At 34.3% G+C, this 17014-nt stretch overlaps 1 protein-coding gene across 2 annotated transcripts in view; it reads right to left on the bottom strand.

The window, feature by feature from the left end:
• l(2)gd1 (lethal (2) giant discs 1) overlaps positions 1-17014 on the bottom strand; it is a 200315-nt gene that overhangs the window by 16936 nt on the left and 166365 nt on the right. For both annotated transcript variants that reach the window (XM_035368889.2, XM_035368890.2), the window contains exons 19-20: positions 11143-11195; positions 10880-10931 (exon numbers count right to left, since the gene is read on the bottom strand). In XM_035368889.2, coding sequence (XP_035224780.2) covers positions 10880-10931; positions 11143-11195 — 105 coding nt within the window. The remainder of the gene's footprint in view (positions 1-10879; positions 10932-11142; positions 11196-17014) is intronic.

Raw genomic sequence — 17014 nt, 5'->3', positions numbered from 1 at the left:
GTTTCTGCATGCCATCTTACCAGATTTAAATTGATGATCTATAATCCGGAAAAACCCTTAATCCGGAATCGCTGAAGTCCCGACGAGTCTGGATTATGGAATTTGTACTGTATTTGTGTTTTATAATTTATTTCTATCATTATATGTATTAAATATAATGTTTTATTTATTTATATATTTATAATCTTTTATTTAAATTCTCCCTTCAAAAATTTATTTTAAAAGTTATAATACAGGGTGTGACAGCGTTCATAGTGTGACTTGCATAGTACAATGGCGTACTGCATAAATGCGTGCCAGCTCATGCCGCATTCGTGTACTAATGAGCTGCCATTTCGAGTGTGACAGTGATATGGATCGTTGGAGTGCACAGCATCATGCCTTTGCTGTTGAAAGTTATTTCAAGAATAACTATTCTGTGATTGCTACCCAGCATCTATTTTGGCAACATTTCAACTTGAGATGTCACGGGGAAGTTCCAGATGGATGGATCATTGTGAGGTGTGTAAGTGCATTTTGAACAACAGTTTCTGTTTGCAATGGCAAACCGGGAAGAATTGTGCGGACACCAGAAGCTGTGGAAAATGTTCGTGCAGCAATATTGCATAGCTCAAAAAGATCTGCTCGTGGTTCATTTGCAAACTTTACATATGTTCGATCGCTCATTCAGGAGAATATCCCAGGCAATCCCATTGGCAGTGTCCCAGGGAATACGTTACACCGAGTCATGGCAAGCTTCTAACGCCGCCTAGATGAATGTGTTGTTCAGAAGGGACATCATTTGACAGGCATCATATTTAAAAGATAATTCACGTAATGGACAATGACTTACACATTAGTAAATGGCATAAATTTAACTATTAACCCTTTTCGGCATGCTACCTTTTAAAGTCGGAGTTTTGATTAAAAAAAAAAAAAGGTAGGCAGTCTAATTAGGCCTAAAGGAGAACACAAGTAAAATTTTGTGAAGATAGCACTTATCATTTTAATTCTGTGGAAGTGCCCAAAGTGGCACACTGTTTGAATAGAGCTTCGAAAAGAGTGCTGAAATGAGCATTGTCAATGAACTGACCGATGAGATGCGGAAAAACAAAAAATAAAGACTCTCAGTTATCCTAGATTATCGGTGAGCCCGGTCTGGGGACACCTAGTGTTCGCCATTTGATTTTAGGCAAGATTTCAAGGTAAAGATTTAAAACTAATATATAATAAGGAAATTAGCATACAGCCAAAAAATAACATAGAAATTTCTTTTCAAGCAATTCCTTTTATACCCTAAAAAAAAATCTGGAAGATTTCTTTGAAAAATGAGGGTCTTAAAAAAACTAAACATGGCTAAAATATATGGACTGGTTTGCGTTGAGCTGACATCTACTATAAATAGAGAACATTCAGAGTAACCTATAAATCTTTTTTCATTCAATGTTTTTGTGCGTACAGAAGGAAAGTTTTAGGTGTGTCCACACCAGACACACTGTGCCACAAAGGGTTAATTGGTATAAGAGGTAACAAATAAATTACAGATACTGCCTTATGGTGTGTTTTTAATATCCTACTATGAACACTTCCGCACCCTGTATAATACGAATTTAAAGCATACTCCCTATACAGTCAAAAGTCTTTAATCCGGACTTTGGTGATTCCGGATTATCGGTTTTCCGGATTATACATCATCAATTTAAATCTGGTAAGATGGCATGAGAAATTATAAAATTAAAAATATGAAAGCATAATTTATGAAATAAAAAGCAATTATGATCTAAAGGGTATCAAAATTTACCAAAAAAAAAAAGCTTAATATTTATTTGTTTACTATATTAAACATTTCTTTCAATGCGCGCATGCATAAAGCATACATTACGCATAGTCGAAATTAGAAAATTGCAATGAGAAAACTATTTGATGTGTATTTGTGATATTTATAATGATGAGGAATTTGATTTAAATCATATCAAAGACGGAGTACATCGAGATGAAATACTACATTTAGTAAGGAATTATAAGCCGAATAAAATAAATGTTGGCTTTAGTTTTCCACATGCAAATTGTGATCGAGATCAATCGGCGGTAAGCTAACGTGGTTGCCGCTGATAGGCCGATGATGTTAAGATCGGCGGGTTGGCCGAGTATTATATATATGTACGCCGGTATCAGCGAATTTCTTGTTCTCTTGGTATTATGAGTTAGCATAATGCTAGTTTTTCTTTCACTTAATGATTTTAAATGTAAAGGCTACAGTGTTAGCTTATTTTATTTTATTTACGGAATAAAGCATGAATTTTATTTAGATTAGTCTTAGCTTTATTTAAGGGAAGCAAAATATGCTTTGCCTTTATCACCGCTGCCAACATAGTTATGGGCCCAGCGCCAACAGCTAATCAGTCATCCAGTTCAACTCAGCATTGAAGGAATGTAGGTGAAGAGGGCCATTATCCATGAAAAGAAGCTGACCTGTCTTAGAAGTTTGTTCAAGTCATTGTGCTCACACTTAATTGAAGATGTCGTTACTACCTGAAGGTTTTGATCTGTTAAACCATGACAACTGGGATCGATGGAAAGTCGACATGAAAATGCTGTTACTGGATAGAAATTGTTGGGAGCTTCATAGAGGACAAAGAAGAATTAGATAAAAGTGCAACAAGGCATGAAAAGCAGGAGTTCACACTGAGAGAGAACAGAGCCTTCACTACATTATATTACGGAATTAAAGCTGAGTTCAGGCCGCTGATACAAGAATGTTCATGTGGTAAAGAAGCATGGGAAGTTCTATAGAAGCAATTCGAACTCAAAACAAGAGCAAGGATAATTTAGTTACTGGATGAATTTTTTAGTATTAGATATACGCCAAATGAAGAAATAGGATTATTCATCGTGAGGATAAGAATGACTGCAAAGAAGTTGGCTGAAGCTGGTCACAACTTGGCAGATCTTTTTAAAGGATTTCAGGCAATAAGGAGATTACCCCCGGAACACTTCGGCATTGTAGAGTGTATCTATGGGTGGAAGGACGAAGATTTTACACTGGAAAGAATTGCTGAAGAACTGGTAAGGGAAGAAAGCCGACTTCGCCAGGTAAATGCCGATTTAGAAGACAGCAAGTTAAGCGTTTTTAATACTATTGATTCAAATGCAGGGAAAGATAAAGTTGAAAATAAAACTAAATCTAAGAAAAAGATGGGGAATATGAGAATAGGAACTTGTTTTAGATGTCATAAATTTGGGCACTTAATCGCTCAATGTAAAGAAAATGTAAGTAAAAATTAGAAGTTTAAAATAGACGATAAAAATGGACAGTTTAAAGATAAATAATTAATGTTAGTAGAAAATTATGTAACTACAGATAAAGGAGGTAACGCAGATAAATTTCATTGGGTCGTAGATACTGCAGCTACAACTCATTTCTGTAATAATAGAAATTTAATGACAAATTTTGAAGAAATAAACAATATATGTATGTCTTTAGCTGTAGGAAATTGTGAAAGTAAAGTACTAGGAAAGGGTACCGTCAAATTTGCAGTAAAAGTAGGCAATCGAATAAATTGGATTGAGTTAGATAATGTGTTATACAGTCAAAAGTCGTTAATTCGGACCTCAAAGCTAAAAACTTTTTTCGCATGCGCCGCGTTGGCACAGGCATTTTACGCGTGTGCGTAAGACCTTGACTACTGTGCATATGTGTGTGCGCAAGTGCAGAATACGTTTTCGCCTGTGCGTTTAATGTATAACGGACAGTGTAAGCTAAAATTATCTAATTATCTATTTCAGTTCATGTTAATGATTGCGTTGTTCCTTAATCTTCGAATTGGATCCCGCTTATTATTTTTTGCAGACTGTAAGAGCAATTTTATAAAAGTAAACTTGAACTTTCAATTATGTCAAATAGAATTTCCGATGCTGGAACTCCCAAAGGATCTACAAAACGAAAGTATGTTTCGATGTCCAACAAACAAAAAGTGGAATTGCTGCAAAAAAATGGATAAAGACATGAAGAATGTGACAGAGAGGTTAGTGAAAACGAAAAAATTTCGATTGACAAGTTATTCGGTATTCTCGGCACAGCAATTAACGGGACTTAAACAGCGGGACTTTGTAACTGAACAAGAAATTATGTCTGTTTATAGAATTAAAGAGAAAGTATTATCACATAAAATGAAGCAACTTAAACAACTTACATTGAAAGAAATGTTTAATAAAGTAAACAAATAAATATTAAGCTTTTTTTTTTTTTGTTAATTTTGATACCCTTTAGATCATAATTGTTCTTTATTTCATAAATTACAGTTTCATATTTTTAATTTTAGAATTTCTGCATGCCATCTTACGAGATTTAAACTGATGATCTATAATCCGGAAAAATCGATAATCCGGAATAGCCGAAGTCCCGACGAGTCCGGATTAACGACTTTTGACTGTATAATCCAAATCTAAGAAGAAATTTATTATCGGGAGCAAGGTTAGAAAAGGCAGGTGCTCATTTTGTGATTTCAAAAGGGAAGATGTGGATATACTTTAATAATTGGGATAGATTATGCTACGCTAAAAGATATGACGGACTTTATCACGTAAAACCATTTAGATATGCAACAGGTAAAAGGGAAGCTGGTTACGGTACAGAAATTGGAAAGTTAAATAAAGTAGCCGATGAAATGCTGTGGCATCGGAGATTTAGCCACGTAAATTTTGATTATATTAAGAAAACTAGTAAGAATTAAAACGTGAAAGGGTTACCAGAAATTGAAAAACCAATAGAGAGGTGTGAATCGTGTATTATTGCTAAATCTAGTAGAATAGCTTTTAAAACTGTTCAAAAAAGATCGGATAAACCATTGCAGTTGGTTTATTTAGATGTTTGTAGCCCACTACCAGTTCCATCTAAGGGTGGGAGTAAATATTTCCTTGCTATTGTAGATGACTATAGTAGATTAGTAACAGTGTATTGTATGAAAAATAAAAATGAATCGTTCTACAACTTTAAGAATTATCATAGGCAAATGGAAAATTAATAAGTATACGCACCGATAACGGTGGGAATTCTGTAACAGGCAATTCAAAGGGTACTTAGCCGAAAATGGAATTAATGTCGAATGCACAAACGCGTACACCCCAGAAGTGAAAGGTGTGTGAACGTTTTAACCGAACGGCATTAGACGTAGTTAAAGCTATGCTTAATGATGGTAAAATGGGAAAAGAATAGTGGGCAGAAGCTCTTGGCTGTTTCGTACATACGTGGAACAGAATATGTCATAAAAGCAACCGAACACCTTATGAAATGTTCCTAAATAGAAAACCCAGTGTTGTTTATTTTAAAATATTTGGTTGTAAAGCCTATGTTGGCTGGCCAAAACAGATTAGAAATAAATTACAAATGAGGTGCAAAGAAGGAATCATGGTAGGATATGCGAAGGAAACTAGGGGTTATAGAATATGGCTGCCAGAAGAACGCAGATTAATAGAAACCTGTAATGTGAAGTTCGATGAAAAACTGTATGCAGCAAATGGCATCCTGGAACAGAAATCAAAACCTAAATTTAAAAGACTAGAGGAATTTGAGCTATTAGCAGAATCATATGAAGAACAGGAAATTTCTAGAGAAGAAATAAAGTTGTCAGATGACAAATCTACTCTGAAAGAAGTATCAGACTTAAACTGGCAAAGAAAAGCAGTTAAAAGGCCAGATGGAACACGTACAGACATATATTATTACGTAGAGGAAACAGACACCCGTTTTAGATCCTATAATGATATTGAAAAGTATTGTGAGGTAAGAAATATTAAATTTGAAAAAGATAAGTTTGATTTTAGTGGAAAAAACGAATACTCGGGGGAAAGTTAATTTTGTAGAACAGGAGACTAGCTCCGTGTCTGAAGAGGGAAATTCCGTAGAAATTGTTATCCCACAAAATTTTAAAGAAGCTCGAAAATCAGTAAATGCCTAAGAATAGGATAAGGCGATGAAAGAAGAAATTGACACCATGAAGAAAAGAAAGGTTTGGGAATTAGTCGAAAAGCCAGAAAATAAAACTATGATAAGAAACAAATGGGTCTATATGCTAAAAAGAAATGAAAATATTCAAGTGGTTAGATACAAAGCACATTTAGTAGCACAGGGATTCAGGCAGAAAAGAAGTGAAGATTTTGATGATGTTTACAGTTCTGTAGTAAATTTTTCAATCATAAGAATATTTTTCACTAGCCTGGTATGTTTAAATGGATGGACTAATTGTCAGTTAGATGTAAAGAATGCATATTTATATGCAAACCTAAATGAAAAACTATATATGACCCAACCAGAGGAATTTATCGAAGAGGAAAGTAAAGTGTGTTTATTATACACGGCCATTTACGGTCTACATCAAAGCGGCCGTGAATGGTTTTGTGAATTTGAAAGTACTTTAGAAAAATCTTCATTTTAAGAAAATACAATGGTGTAATTGTGTTTATAAGAGTTCAAATGTAATTCTCTTGTTATACATAGATGATATTGTGATTTTTAGTAAAGATCAATATAGTATAGATAAAGTAATTTCACAGCTGGATAAGTTTTTTGATCTTAAAGTATTAGGCAAAACTAAAGCGTTACTTGGAATTGAATTCTTAGAGAATGAGAATGGGGTTTTTATACATCAGCAAAAATATATCGAAGAAATTTTTGAAAAATTTAAACATTTCCAGATACCAATAACTTCACTTCCCATAGCTAAAGGCACTATTCTTACAAAATTAGATTGTCCATCTACAAGTGCAGAAATTGCAGAAATGCATACATTACCCTTTAGAAATCTGTTAGGATGTTTAGTTTTTGTAGCTAACAGGACAAGGCCTGATATTACATATGCAGTGAATATCTTATCACAATTTCAGGAAAATCCTGGAATTAGGCATTGGGTAGCATTATTGAAATTGCTAGGTTATCTCAATAGTACTAAATTATATAAGTTAAACTTATCGAAAATTAAACATATAAATTTATACTGTTATTCAGATGCTGATTATGCAAGTAATAGAGATGACCGCGTGTCCATGGGAGGATTTATATTATATTTAGATGAAGTACCAGTAATCTGAAAAACTGTTAAACAAAAATGTGTAAGTTTATCAACCATGGAAACGGAGTATATCGCCTTATCTGAAGCAGCGAAGGAATTAATGTGGACGAAAAATGTCTTACAAGATGAAATTTTAAAGTTTAATATAAGAGAGTGTAAACTATTTTGTGATAACAAGTCTGCCATTGATTTTTCTAGATCGCCAATAGAAAAACGCCGAACTAAGCACATTAACGTAAAATATCACTTTGTTAGAAGACTATTAAATGATGGAGTGTTTGACCTTGAATTTATCACCAGTAAATTAAATACTGCCGACTTATTTACAAAAGCAGCAACTGCTGTTAATTTAAGAAAGTTTTGTTTAGATGTTTTCAGTGTTTAAAGACAATAAGTGTTTTCGTATAATGGAATTGAACTATGAACTTCTGTAATTCTGTGTAAGTTTTGTTTTTGTCTTTGCATGAGGAAAAGAGGGCCATTTGTTGGCTTTAGTTTTCCACATGCAAATTTTGATCGGAGATCAATCGGCGGTAAGCTAACGTGGTTGCCGCTGATAGGCCGATGACGTCAAGATCGGCGGGTAGGCCGAGTATTATATATATGTATGCCGGTATCGGCGAATTTCTTGTTCTCTTGGTATTATGAGTTAGCATAATGCTAGTTTTTCTTTCACTTAATGATTTTAAATGTAAAGGCTACAGTGTTAGCTTATTTTATTTTATTTACGGAATAAAGCATGAATTTTATTTAGATTAGTCTTAGCTTTATTTAAGGGAAGCAAAATATGCTTTGCCTTTATCACCACTGCCAGCAATAAAAACATCTGCCTTGAAGATAAGGATAGTGCTCACAAATCAACTTCTAGTTCATTGCGCCGCTGCGACGTCCCCCCCCCCGCGCAGACTAGCGTGTAATTGATAAACAGATTTCGGAATGGTTAGAGAAACAAAGGATAAGTCTTTATTTATTTTTTGCAGCAATTTCACTTTTTGTTTTATGGACATTGAAACATGCTTTTGCTTTGTAGATCCTTTGGCAGCTCCAGAATCAGAAATTCTTTTTGACATAATCGAAAGTTCAAGCTTACTTTTATAAAATTGCCCTAACAGTCTGCAAAAAATAATAAGCCAGATCCAATTAGAAGATTAAAGAACAACACAATCTGCAGCATTAACTGAAATAGATAATTTTAGCTTAGCTTATACCATCTGTTTTATGTTAAATGTGCAAGCGTAAACATAGTATGAGCATGCGTAAAGGTATTATGCGTTTACGCATGCCCAGAAAGTTTGTAGCTTTGAGGTCCAAATTATAGATCATTCTGGATTAAAGACTTTTGACTGTATATATATATTTAGTTTCACTTTTATGTGAATGTACATACGTGTACTGAGACTTCGGGATGTTTCCAGCTATAAACTTTCAATACTAATTAACATGAGACAGTATTAATGCCCTAAACATTTTTAATAAAACATTTTTTAAAAACTTATTACAATAATTACTTTAAAATTCAACCCTCTCCACGTGCTGGCATGTAGTCATAAAATTCTATGCTTAAAGTAATCAATGTGGTATACATAATAATCCTTTTTTACCGCGTTTAAATCATATTCCTTATAATAAGTAAGTTTGCATATGGGTGCAATCTATTTCTACAACAGTATTAACTATCAACACAACCTCACATGATCAGCAGTGAAAGTGTTACAGCAGTACTCGTAAGCACTACAAAAATATTTTGCATATATATATATATTTTGCATATATATGCACAATGAGAATATATATATATATGTTATTGTGAGAGACCAAGATTTGGAGAATATTGACATTCACATAGTCGCTTGGCGCATGTCCATAACAGTATTTGCCAAATATCCTTTTTTTTGACTTGCACCTGCAAATGTCAACTCTCACCATGCACTAATAGTGAATGTTGAATATGTCAGAGACTTGCATTTTGTTCTCCGTATTTCTGGCACCATAAAACTTCAAGAGTGATATAACATTTTCGCCTGTTTTGCTGAGAGGAATAACCAAACCCTGGTGACAAGAGTTGTTCGTAACTCTATAGAGGCGTTTTCACTGTGTGACATAGCTTTTGATTCTAATGCGAGGACTACTTGATATTACTTTACTTCTTAATAATCACAGCAGTCGTGCTTGGATAAATGTTAAGCATTTAGATTTTAAGTTAGTCAATAAAGAACTTTAATTCTGCATTTATACTGTATATGTCAAAATATGAAAAAGCTTAAGTAACAGCACATGTAAATAAACTTTTGAACTTAAACAATGCATTCTAACTGAGAAAAGAAAATAATATAAAAAAAACTCAATTATGTTATTGAAATCTTATTGCAAAAACAAACTTTTATGACATTTTGAATTGCACAAGAGTCCCTTGCTTTTACAACTGCATTTAGTTGTTGAAGACTTCCTTTTGCAGTGACAACATGTATAGCCATGCCCTCTACTTCTCGAATTATTTGCTAGTTTATAAAAGCCAGAGTCTTATTCCAACAACTGCCAACACATTTCAGCCATCTGTACAATCACGGTCGACATCAGGGACTTGTATTCATACGGTATCACCAATTTGAGCAGGAGAAAATTTTTTTTGAAGTCCGTAACATTTTCGTTGCTTGCAGTAAAAGATTCTCTTTTGTGGCTGATCTTTTTATAGAAATTAACGCGTGTTGTTCAGTCTAGGCTTGATACGAAGACGTGGTAGGTTGCAGGTCCTCCTCAATATTTTTCTTTGGAATATGGTTTTTCTGTGTGGCCACTGCTCAGATTTTCTTCAAAAGTATTAACAGTTTCTTCAAGCTGTTCTTCAGTTTCAAAAGTATTGGCAATTTCTTAAGAGTTGTTTTTGGTTTTAATATTTGCGATTTGTTTGCCAGGAAAAAAAGACGATGCTATGCCTCTTCTTGGTTTTATGCCAAACATAGTTTCATAAGGAGTATTCAGTCCTCGTGAGGAGAGATGTGGTTCAAAGCTGTGTTTGAAAAATAAAAACAATTGTCTTCTCGTTTACTTGCAATTAATGCATTTAACCTTTCAAGGAAAAGTTCTCGATTCACTGCAGTATCCATTAAACATAAATTAGGGTATTGGATAAAAAAAAAAAAAAAAAAAAAATTTTGTGCATACCATCAAGCCTAGCATAAGACTGACAGTGTTCCAGAATATAACAAATACGTGCTACATAACTTCAATCGCAGCAGAGCAAAGGAATTGGCAACAGACAGTCGCCTCTCTGTTGAACTCGACTTCTCTTTTCAACCTCCACCACAGTATATCTGTGATTGTTGACGTACACCAGTGATGGTCGGAATGTACAAGAATATAACGAAATATTCGGTCTTCACCGACGTATTTGGTATATGTTGACATTCACCGGCGAATGTCGACATTCTCCAATTTCGGTCTTTCACAGTAACATATATATATATTTTGCAATCAGTGTTTCAGCTAGCAATAAAATAACATTTTTACACAGTCAACATTGTAACAAGTTTGTTATTTACTACTAATACTTCCAAAATTTTATATTACTTCCCTTATCTTTTTCACTATAAGTGATTTATAGAGAAGTATAAAACAATATGCCACTATCAAATTCCGTTTCCTTATTTTTTAACTGCTATACCGGGAAAAAAGCAAGCAAGCAGAGACATAAAAATCGCACTAAAACTTAAATGAAATAGGTTTTAAAAGGAAGCTTACAAATAATAATTTGACCTTTTTTTCAGACACTTTATAATTACATCTGACATACAATAAAGGTCTTATTGTGCTGCAATAATAGAAAAAAATCTGACCTGGATTATTAGTGTCACGGACTGTATGAGTTTTTGCCTTCTGGGGAGCTTCCTATAAAATTAAAAAAAAATAATATGGAATTAAATTTTCAAATGCCACATTTCTTCATATTAAAACTGATAATGTACCAATTGAAGACTTAAGTATCACCAATATTAGAACAAGCTAAAAGTTCAACATAAACAATGTTTAAATTACATATTTAAAAAATCATGTGTGTTATTATTAGTAGGTTTCATAATTGAAAAAAAAAAGTCTTTACTGTAGGTATTGGAAATTCAAGTCTAACATATGAATCCAGGTCATCCGGTTTCCCTAAATAGAGCAAAAATTAACATGAAAATAAACATAACAGTTCATCATACATACATCACTTATGAATAAACTTTATGTAAAATTTCAAAAAAATATTTTCATTTTATATATAAATATATATATATATATATATGTTCATTTATATTAATATAAATGAGAATATGTTTTACATATAATTTATATGATTAATAATATAAATATCCAACATAATAATATTGTTTAAAAAAGTACTTTTAAGGTCAAACATTAAAATAATGATTCAGGACTAGTTTTGATGGTTCGGTAAAACCATCAAAACTAGTCCTGTAAAAATTTGAAAATATAACTCTGATTTTTGTCGTTTGACTTCTGAATTAGTATTTGTTCAGTGTGTTATTGTGTCTTAATTAAAATAATGGTTTAAATGTTTAGATTAAAAAAATTAAACACAAAATTTTAGAATGATGAATGCACATTTTATGAGTGCAGTATATGCCGGATGTTCATAGTGATAGTCTTTTACTGCCTTTACTATCTGATGTAGAAAAAAATCAGTTAAGACAACTGTTTCAATTTTAAAATACTTATACACTGAATTAGGGACAGACATGTCTATGCAAATTTTGTAATGCTGTGCTGCATTTATGCTAACACGAGGGGATTGTGGTAACTGCTTATATAGCTAGTACTATGCCTGTTGTTAATCAGTTGTTCCATTTGCCAGTATGGGTAAAACTTGATTTAAACACATTTGATCATGGACAGACAATACGTACTTAACGCATGGGCCACTTAATTTTTGAAATTTTCAGAGAGCTAGGATTTTTAAGGTCAACAATGTCAAGAGTATAATAATGAGAATACATGGATGGTGGGTGGGGGGAACTAGTAATCAGGCAAACTGCAAGGAACAATTAGCCTTGAAAAAGCGTGGTGAGACAACTCCGTATTATACAAAGTCATCAAAGACAAACATTAGCTCAAATTACCAGCTGAATCAGGGCACAAGTTGTATAGCCAGTGAATGGATCATGCAAGGCTCGCTTTACCATAGGGACTTTGGGAGCCTTTTGAGCCATTGCTCAATGCATGCCATCAAGCTGCAGGTCTTGCCAAGGCAAAAGAACACAGAGAATGGACTTTAAAAGACTGGAAACGAATAGCGTGGAGTGATGAGTCAATTCCAACCACTTAACACCAACAGGAGGCTGAGAATAGGGTGTCAGGTTCATGCAACCGGCATGTCATTTTGGAACTGTACAAAGCAATTGTGGCTTAGTCATGGTCTAGGGTGTTTTCTCTCAGCAGTGGTTTGGAATCTTTGATACTTGTACCAACCTCCCTCAATATGATTCGGTTCATAGAATTGCTAGGCGGTCATCTCCATCCATTTATGTTGTCCTGTCATTCACATGGAAATGCAGTATTCCAGAAAGGTAACTGCATCTCGCAGAAGTCCCAGTTAGTTACTGCCTGGTTGGATGACCATTCCTCTGACTTCTCTGTCATGAATTGGCTACCTAAAAGTGCTGACTTAAAGCGCTAACCACTTTCAGATATTTCGGAAAAAGGTGCGAAACCACATCACACAACACTAGTGATCCTTCCTGGGTTATGAGTAGTTATATCCAATGGCTGGAAAGCCATTTCCATAGAATACTTCCACACACATATTGAATCTATGCCTTGTTGTGTGACGGCCATTATCAAGGCCAGAGGAGACCCAACTTGTTATTGACTTGCTATTCCTTCAGTGACAATGCAGTGTATATAATAAATATCCACTTTTCACTGTTTTAAACTAGCAGTACATACAGTATTAATTTCTCTTTTTATGAAATCTATGCCAATGGATTATGTAACCCATTTTTATTGTTACATAACTGATGTAAGAGTAGACCATCAATATTTAAAAAATGTCTCAACTAAGCATCATATTGTGTGATAAAAATTTAGGCTGCAATGTAGATGATGACGATCCTAGAATATTATATTCCCCCCTCTATTATAATAGGCAGTCATGGACTTCCTGGTAATCATTATGTAAGCAAAATTCATGGACTAATAAACATTAACGAAATGATGCAGATGCTAACTGCATTCGAACATACTCAAGCCCGTGTTCTATGCATTTGCAGCATTACAATTTGTGATGAAAAGAGTAGTTCCAGACGACATGTTTACTTGGCAAAAGTAAGCATAAAAAAAAAGGAAAACTACATTACTATGATAGATTAAGAAATGATGAAGTTGCTTTGATTCTTAATCAATAGAATAATAGAATCACTGCATTGGATAAGTGATTTTACTTTCATTTTTATCATTATCTAAGTACATGGGTCACCTGTACTTAGATTCATGTAACAGCTATTAATTTTGGAATGGGACACTCAGGAAAAATTTGTAAGTATTTTACTGCTTTTAGAATAGAAATGGAAAATACCAAAATTAAACAGAAGATTTCAGAGGCTATTTGAAATTAACTAAGATTTTATCTTGCATATATGTCATACAATTTCCTTCGCTTTCTCCAGCTACATTCAAAACTTGAACTTTTAAGTTATTGGAAAGACAATGTGTCCATAATGACATGTTCACATGGAGGGCTTTGCAAGGACCAAGTCCTTCATTGCTAGACAATCAGACTTTGCTACATCATGGAAACTGGTAAATGGATTTTATCTAAATGTTCTAACTGTTGAACTTATGCCAATATGGTAACAGAATCGACTAATCACAGCAAAGCAAACACAAACTGACATATGGTTAACAATTTCATTCCGTCAGCTGCGTATTCAAGTACATGCACAACTTTATCTTCCCTGAGTGGTTATGTTTAATACATATATAAATACACTTTTAGTTGCAAAAATGCTTTAAACAAAGAAAATTCACATCACAGTATTTCTGAATTAAATTCAACTTTGTAAAAATTATACATTTTGCATTTTTGTATGACACTGTGAAAAGGTAGCATAAATGTTACTTGTCTAGTTTCGCCCAGAGGGATCAGACTCAGAATGCAATCATGCCAGTTTCATACCAGAGGAGAAATCCAGTTCCAACAAGGTCACATTGTTAATTATTCTGGTTTCACACTCCAAGGTCACCCTAATAATTCCTGGGATAGAAACGCTTTCAGCGGAGTCAGAATGTGGTCACTTTTTGCTGCCTACCATAGAAGGACCCACTTCCAATTTAGCAGAGGAGTAGAGACACCGTGAGGGTCAGTCAAGTTCTTGGAGTGAAAAGCAAAGGAGGTTTCCGGAAAGCATTGGCTGCTTGGACCTTCCTGCTGCAACTATGGGAATTTGCACACGTGAACTATGACAACTTTCGGTGGGCTGTTGACCTAGCACATTGCTGTTGTAACAGTTTCTGAAACTACTGGACTGAATGATGATTGTTCTTCCCAGATGGTTTTTAAATGCACCTGTTAAAAGTTATGTTCTTCATTAAAATTCATGTTGTCTTTAACTTGAATTGGGAATTCAATTCAGCCATGCATTAAAACAGGGGCTTTGGGTAGCAGATTCAGCCACTACACCACAGCAGTAATATTGTAATTGATGGCTGTGTTTGGGATTATTCCTGAAAGTCATATTAGAAATGAACTTGCCTGTGGATGCACTGAGTGACAAGAACCCTTATAAAAGATCGCTTCTAATTTTGGCTACAACATGAGATTAGCAACTGCTTGGGCGATCCTATACATTACAGTAGTAACTCCCAGAATTCTACTTTAGCTAACATTGAATGTTAGTTTCCATATATCTTCTTGTGTGAATGTTCTGGATCATCCAAGTTCCAGAAAAGGCAGTGTTGTTGGACTTTGTGTAAGTAGTCAACAGATAGTCTTCTCTGCACAAGAACAATTTAATTTTGCATGCAAGAACAGTTCGCACAGTGAGGACTCTTCCAAACATGACTATGTGTCTGAAGGGAATGTTGGAAACTGCGATCTAGTGCTGTGCAGCAGTGGAGATTTCCAGGGTGTACCCAAGTGTGTTCCAGTTCCAGTAGAGTCCAGTAGTCATTGAAAATGTCTTCATATTGGTGAATACCATTTTTGTGATTTTAGAGAAGTTTATGCAAGTTATTCGAGAGAGTTCATTTTGGGTATAGCTCCACTAACGGGGATTTTAATTTTGATTGTGGTTAAAATCTTATTAATGGAAATTTAACTGTTTGTTTTATTATTAGTATTATTTTTTTCAAATGGCGGTCACTAGCCTATAATGGCATTGGCCACTACAAATGACAGTAATAGTGGCCATTTTATTATGGAAGCACCTAATAGGTGGGGCCACCTCTACCCTCCTATGAAGGGACAGACAATTTTACATCCATGCCTTCTCCGGGAATCGAACGCAGACCCTTCGGTATCGCAGTCAGGCTACCCTAACCACTATACCGTCTGGGCGGCTGTTTTATTGTTCTAGTAAGAGGTTTAAAATGGTAGAAGCATTAACACGGTCCACTTTGCGAAAAATTTTATTTCTTTAAAAATCAGTATGAAGTTACAGGGCAAAGACACATAGTACATATATCACAGCTGAGATAGTGCAGGAAAAATTTGCATGTTAATTAGCATTTCTGATTTATGTTTTGTGTATATATGTATAGTAAAAATTTCGGATATCATTACATCTTAAATGGCAATCAAATGTTCAGACTAAGGAAGTACTCAGTTTTGGAGAAATAAACATGTTTTTACATTTTAGGGTAAGTTATTTTTCTTAACTTTATTTTTTTTTCATAACGAATGAGTTTATGAGGAAATTCTCTAAAGCTTTTCTGCTAGAGTTAGCCAAGGAGTTTGATACAAATGTGTCTCAGGCAAGTAAAATAAGAAAAATCAGGCAGGCTGTTCTTGATGCCAAGGGCTATGATGCGGAAGTGGCTAAATATGTTGTGAGAATTTTGGCTGAGTAGGAAAAATTAAGAGAAAATGGTGGAACAAATGAAAGCAGAGCGGAAATACGAAAGGGAATTCAAGTAGCTGAGACTAACAGCTTAGTTTCCATGGTTTCGACTGTTGAAGAACCTAGAGAAGAAAAGGTTAATTTGAAAGACATATTACTGCGTTTTGAAGTGAAATGATAGAGATATTTCTTTGTTCTTTACGCTATTCCAGAAACAGGCTCAAAACAAGAACGTTAATGAGATTAATTGGGTCTTGCAATTAATTCCTTTATTACCTCATGATGTAGCTCAGTTGATTGTAAAAGAACCAGTGGATAAAGGGGATGATTATCAGCATGTTAAGAATTTACTCATGCATAGATTTACACTCAGTTCTTTGGCTCTAAACACAAAATTAGAAGAGCATTCTAGGATAAGTGGGATGTTATGGGTGGAAATAGTGTATGAAGTGAGAGTTTATTTAGATAATTGGTTGGATTCGGTGGAAGATCCGGATTTTGAAAGTCTTAAGGAACTTATGCTCAACAAGCAAATTAAGCAGTGAGTCTCTTTAGAAATGGGAGAGCAGTACTTACACAATTGGGAAGAATTTAAAATGGCTTTTATTTTAGCAGAGAAATGTGACAGGCTTTGCAAAGAGATATGAGAAGGCTAGAGCAGACAGTGGGGGTTAAGAAACAAATTGAGAAAACTATAGAGCAGTATGTAAATTCCAATGGTAGTGATAATAAGAAAAGTATTGGTCATCAGAGAATAAGTCAGAGGAGCACAGAAAAAAAAAAAAAAAAAAGGGTTTAAAAAAAGAGCAGGCTTTCAAAGAAACAGCGGAAAATTAGATGTAACTAATGTGGGAAGGATGGGCACATCCAACCTAATTATCCATTGCTAAAAAAATAAGTCTAATCTTGAGAATA

This window comes from Stegodyphus dumicola, chromosome X1, assembly GCF_044657685.1.
Source record: "Stegodyphus dumicola isolate Sdum_Otavi_A_Nest chromosome X1, ASM4465768v1".
In the NCBI taxonomy this organism is placed as follows: Eukaryota; Metazoa; Arthropoda; class Arachnida; order Araneae; family Eresidae; genus Stegodyphus; species Stegodyphus dumicola.
This window is presented reverse-complemented; position numbering and strand designations above follow the sequence as displayed.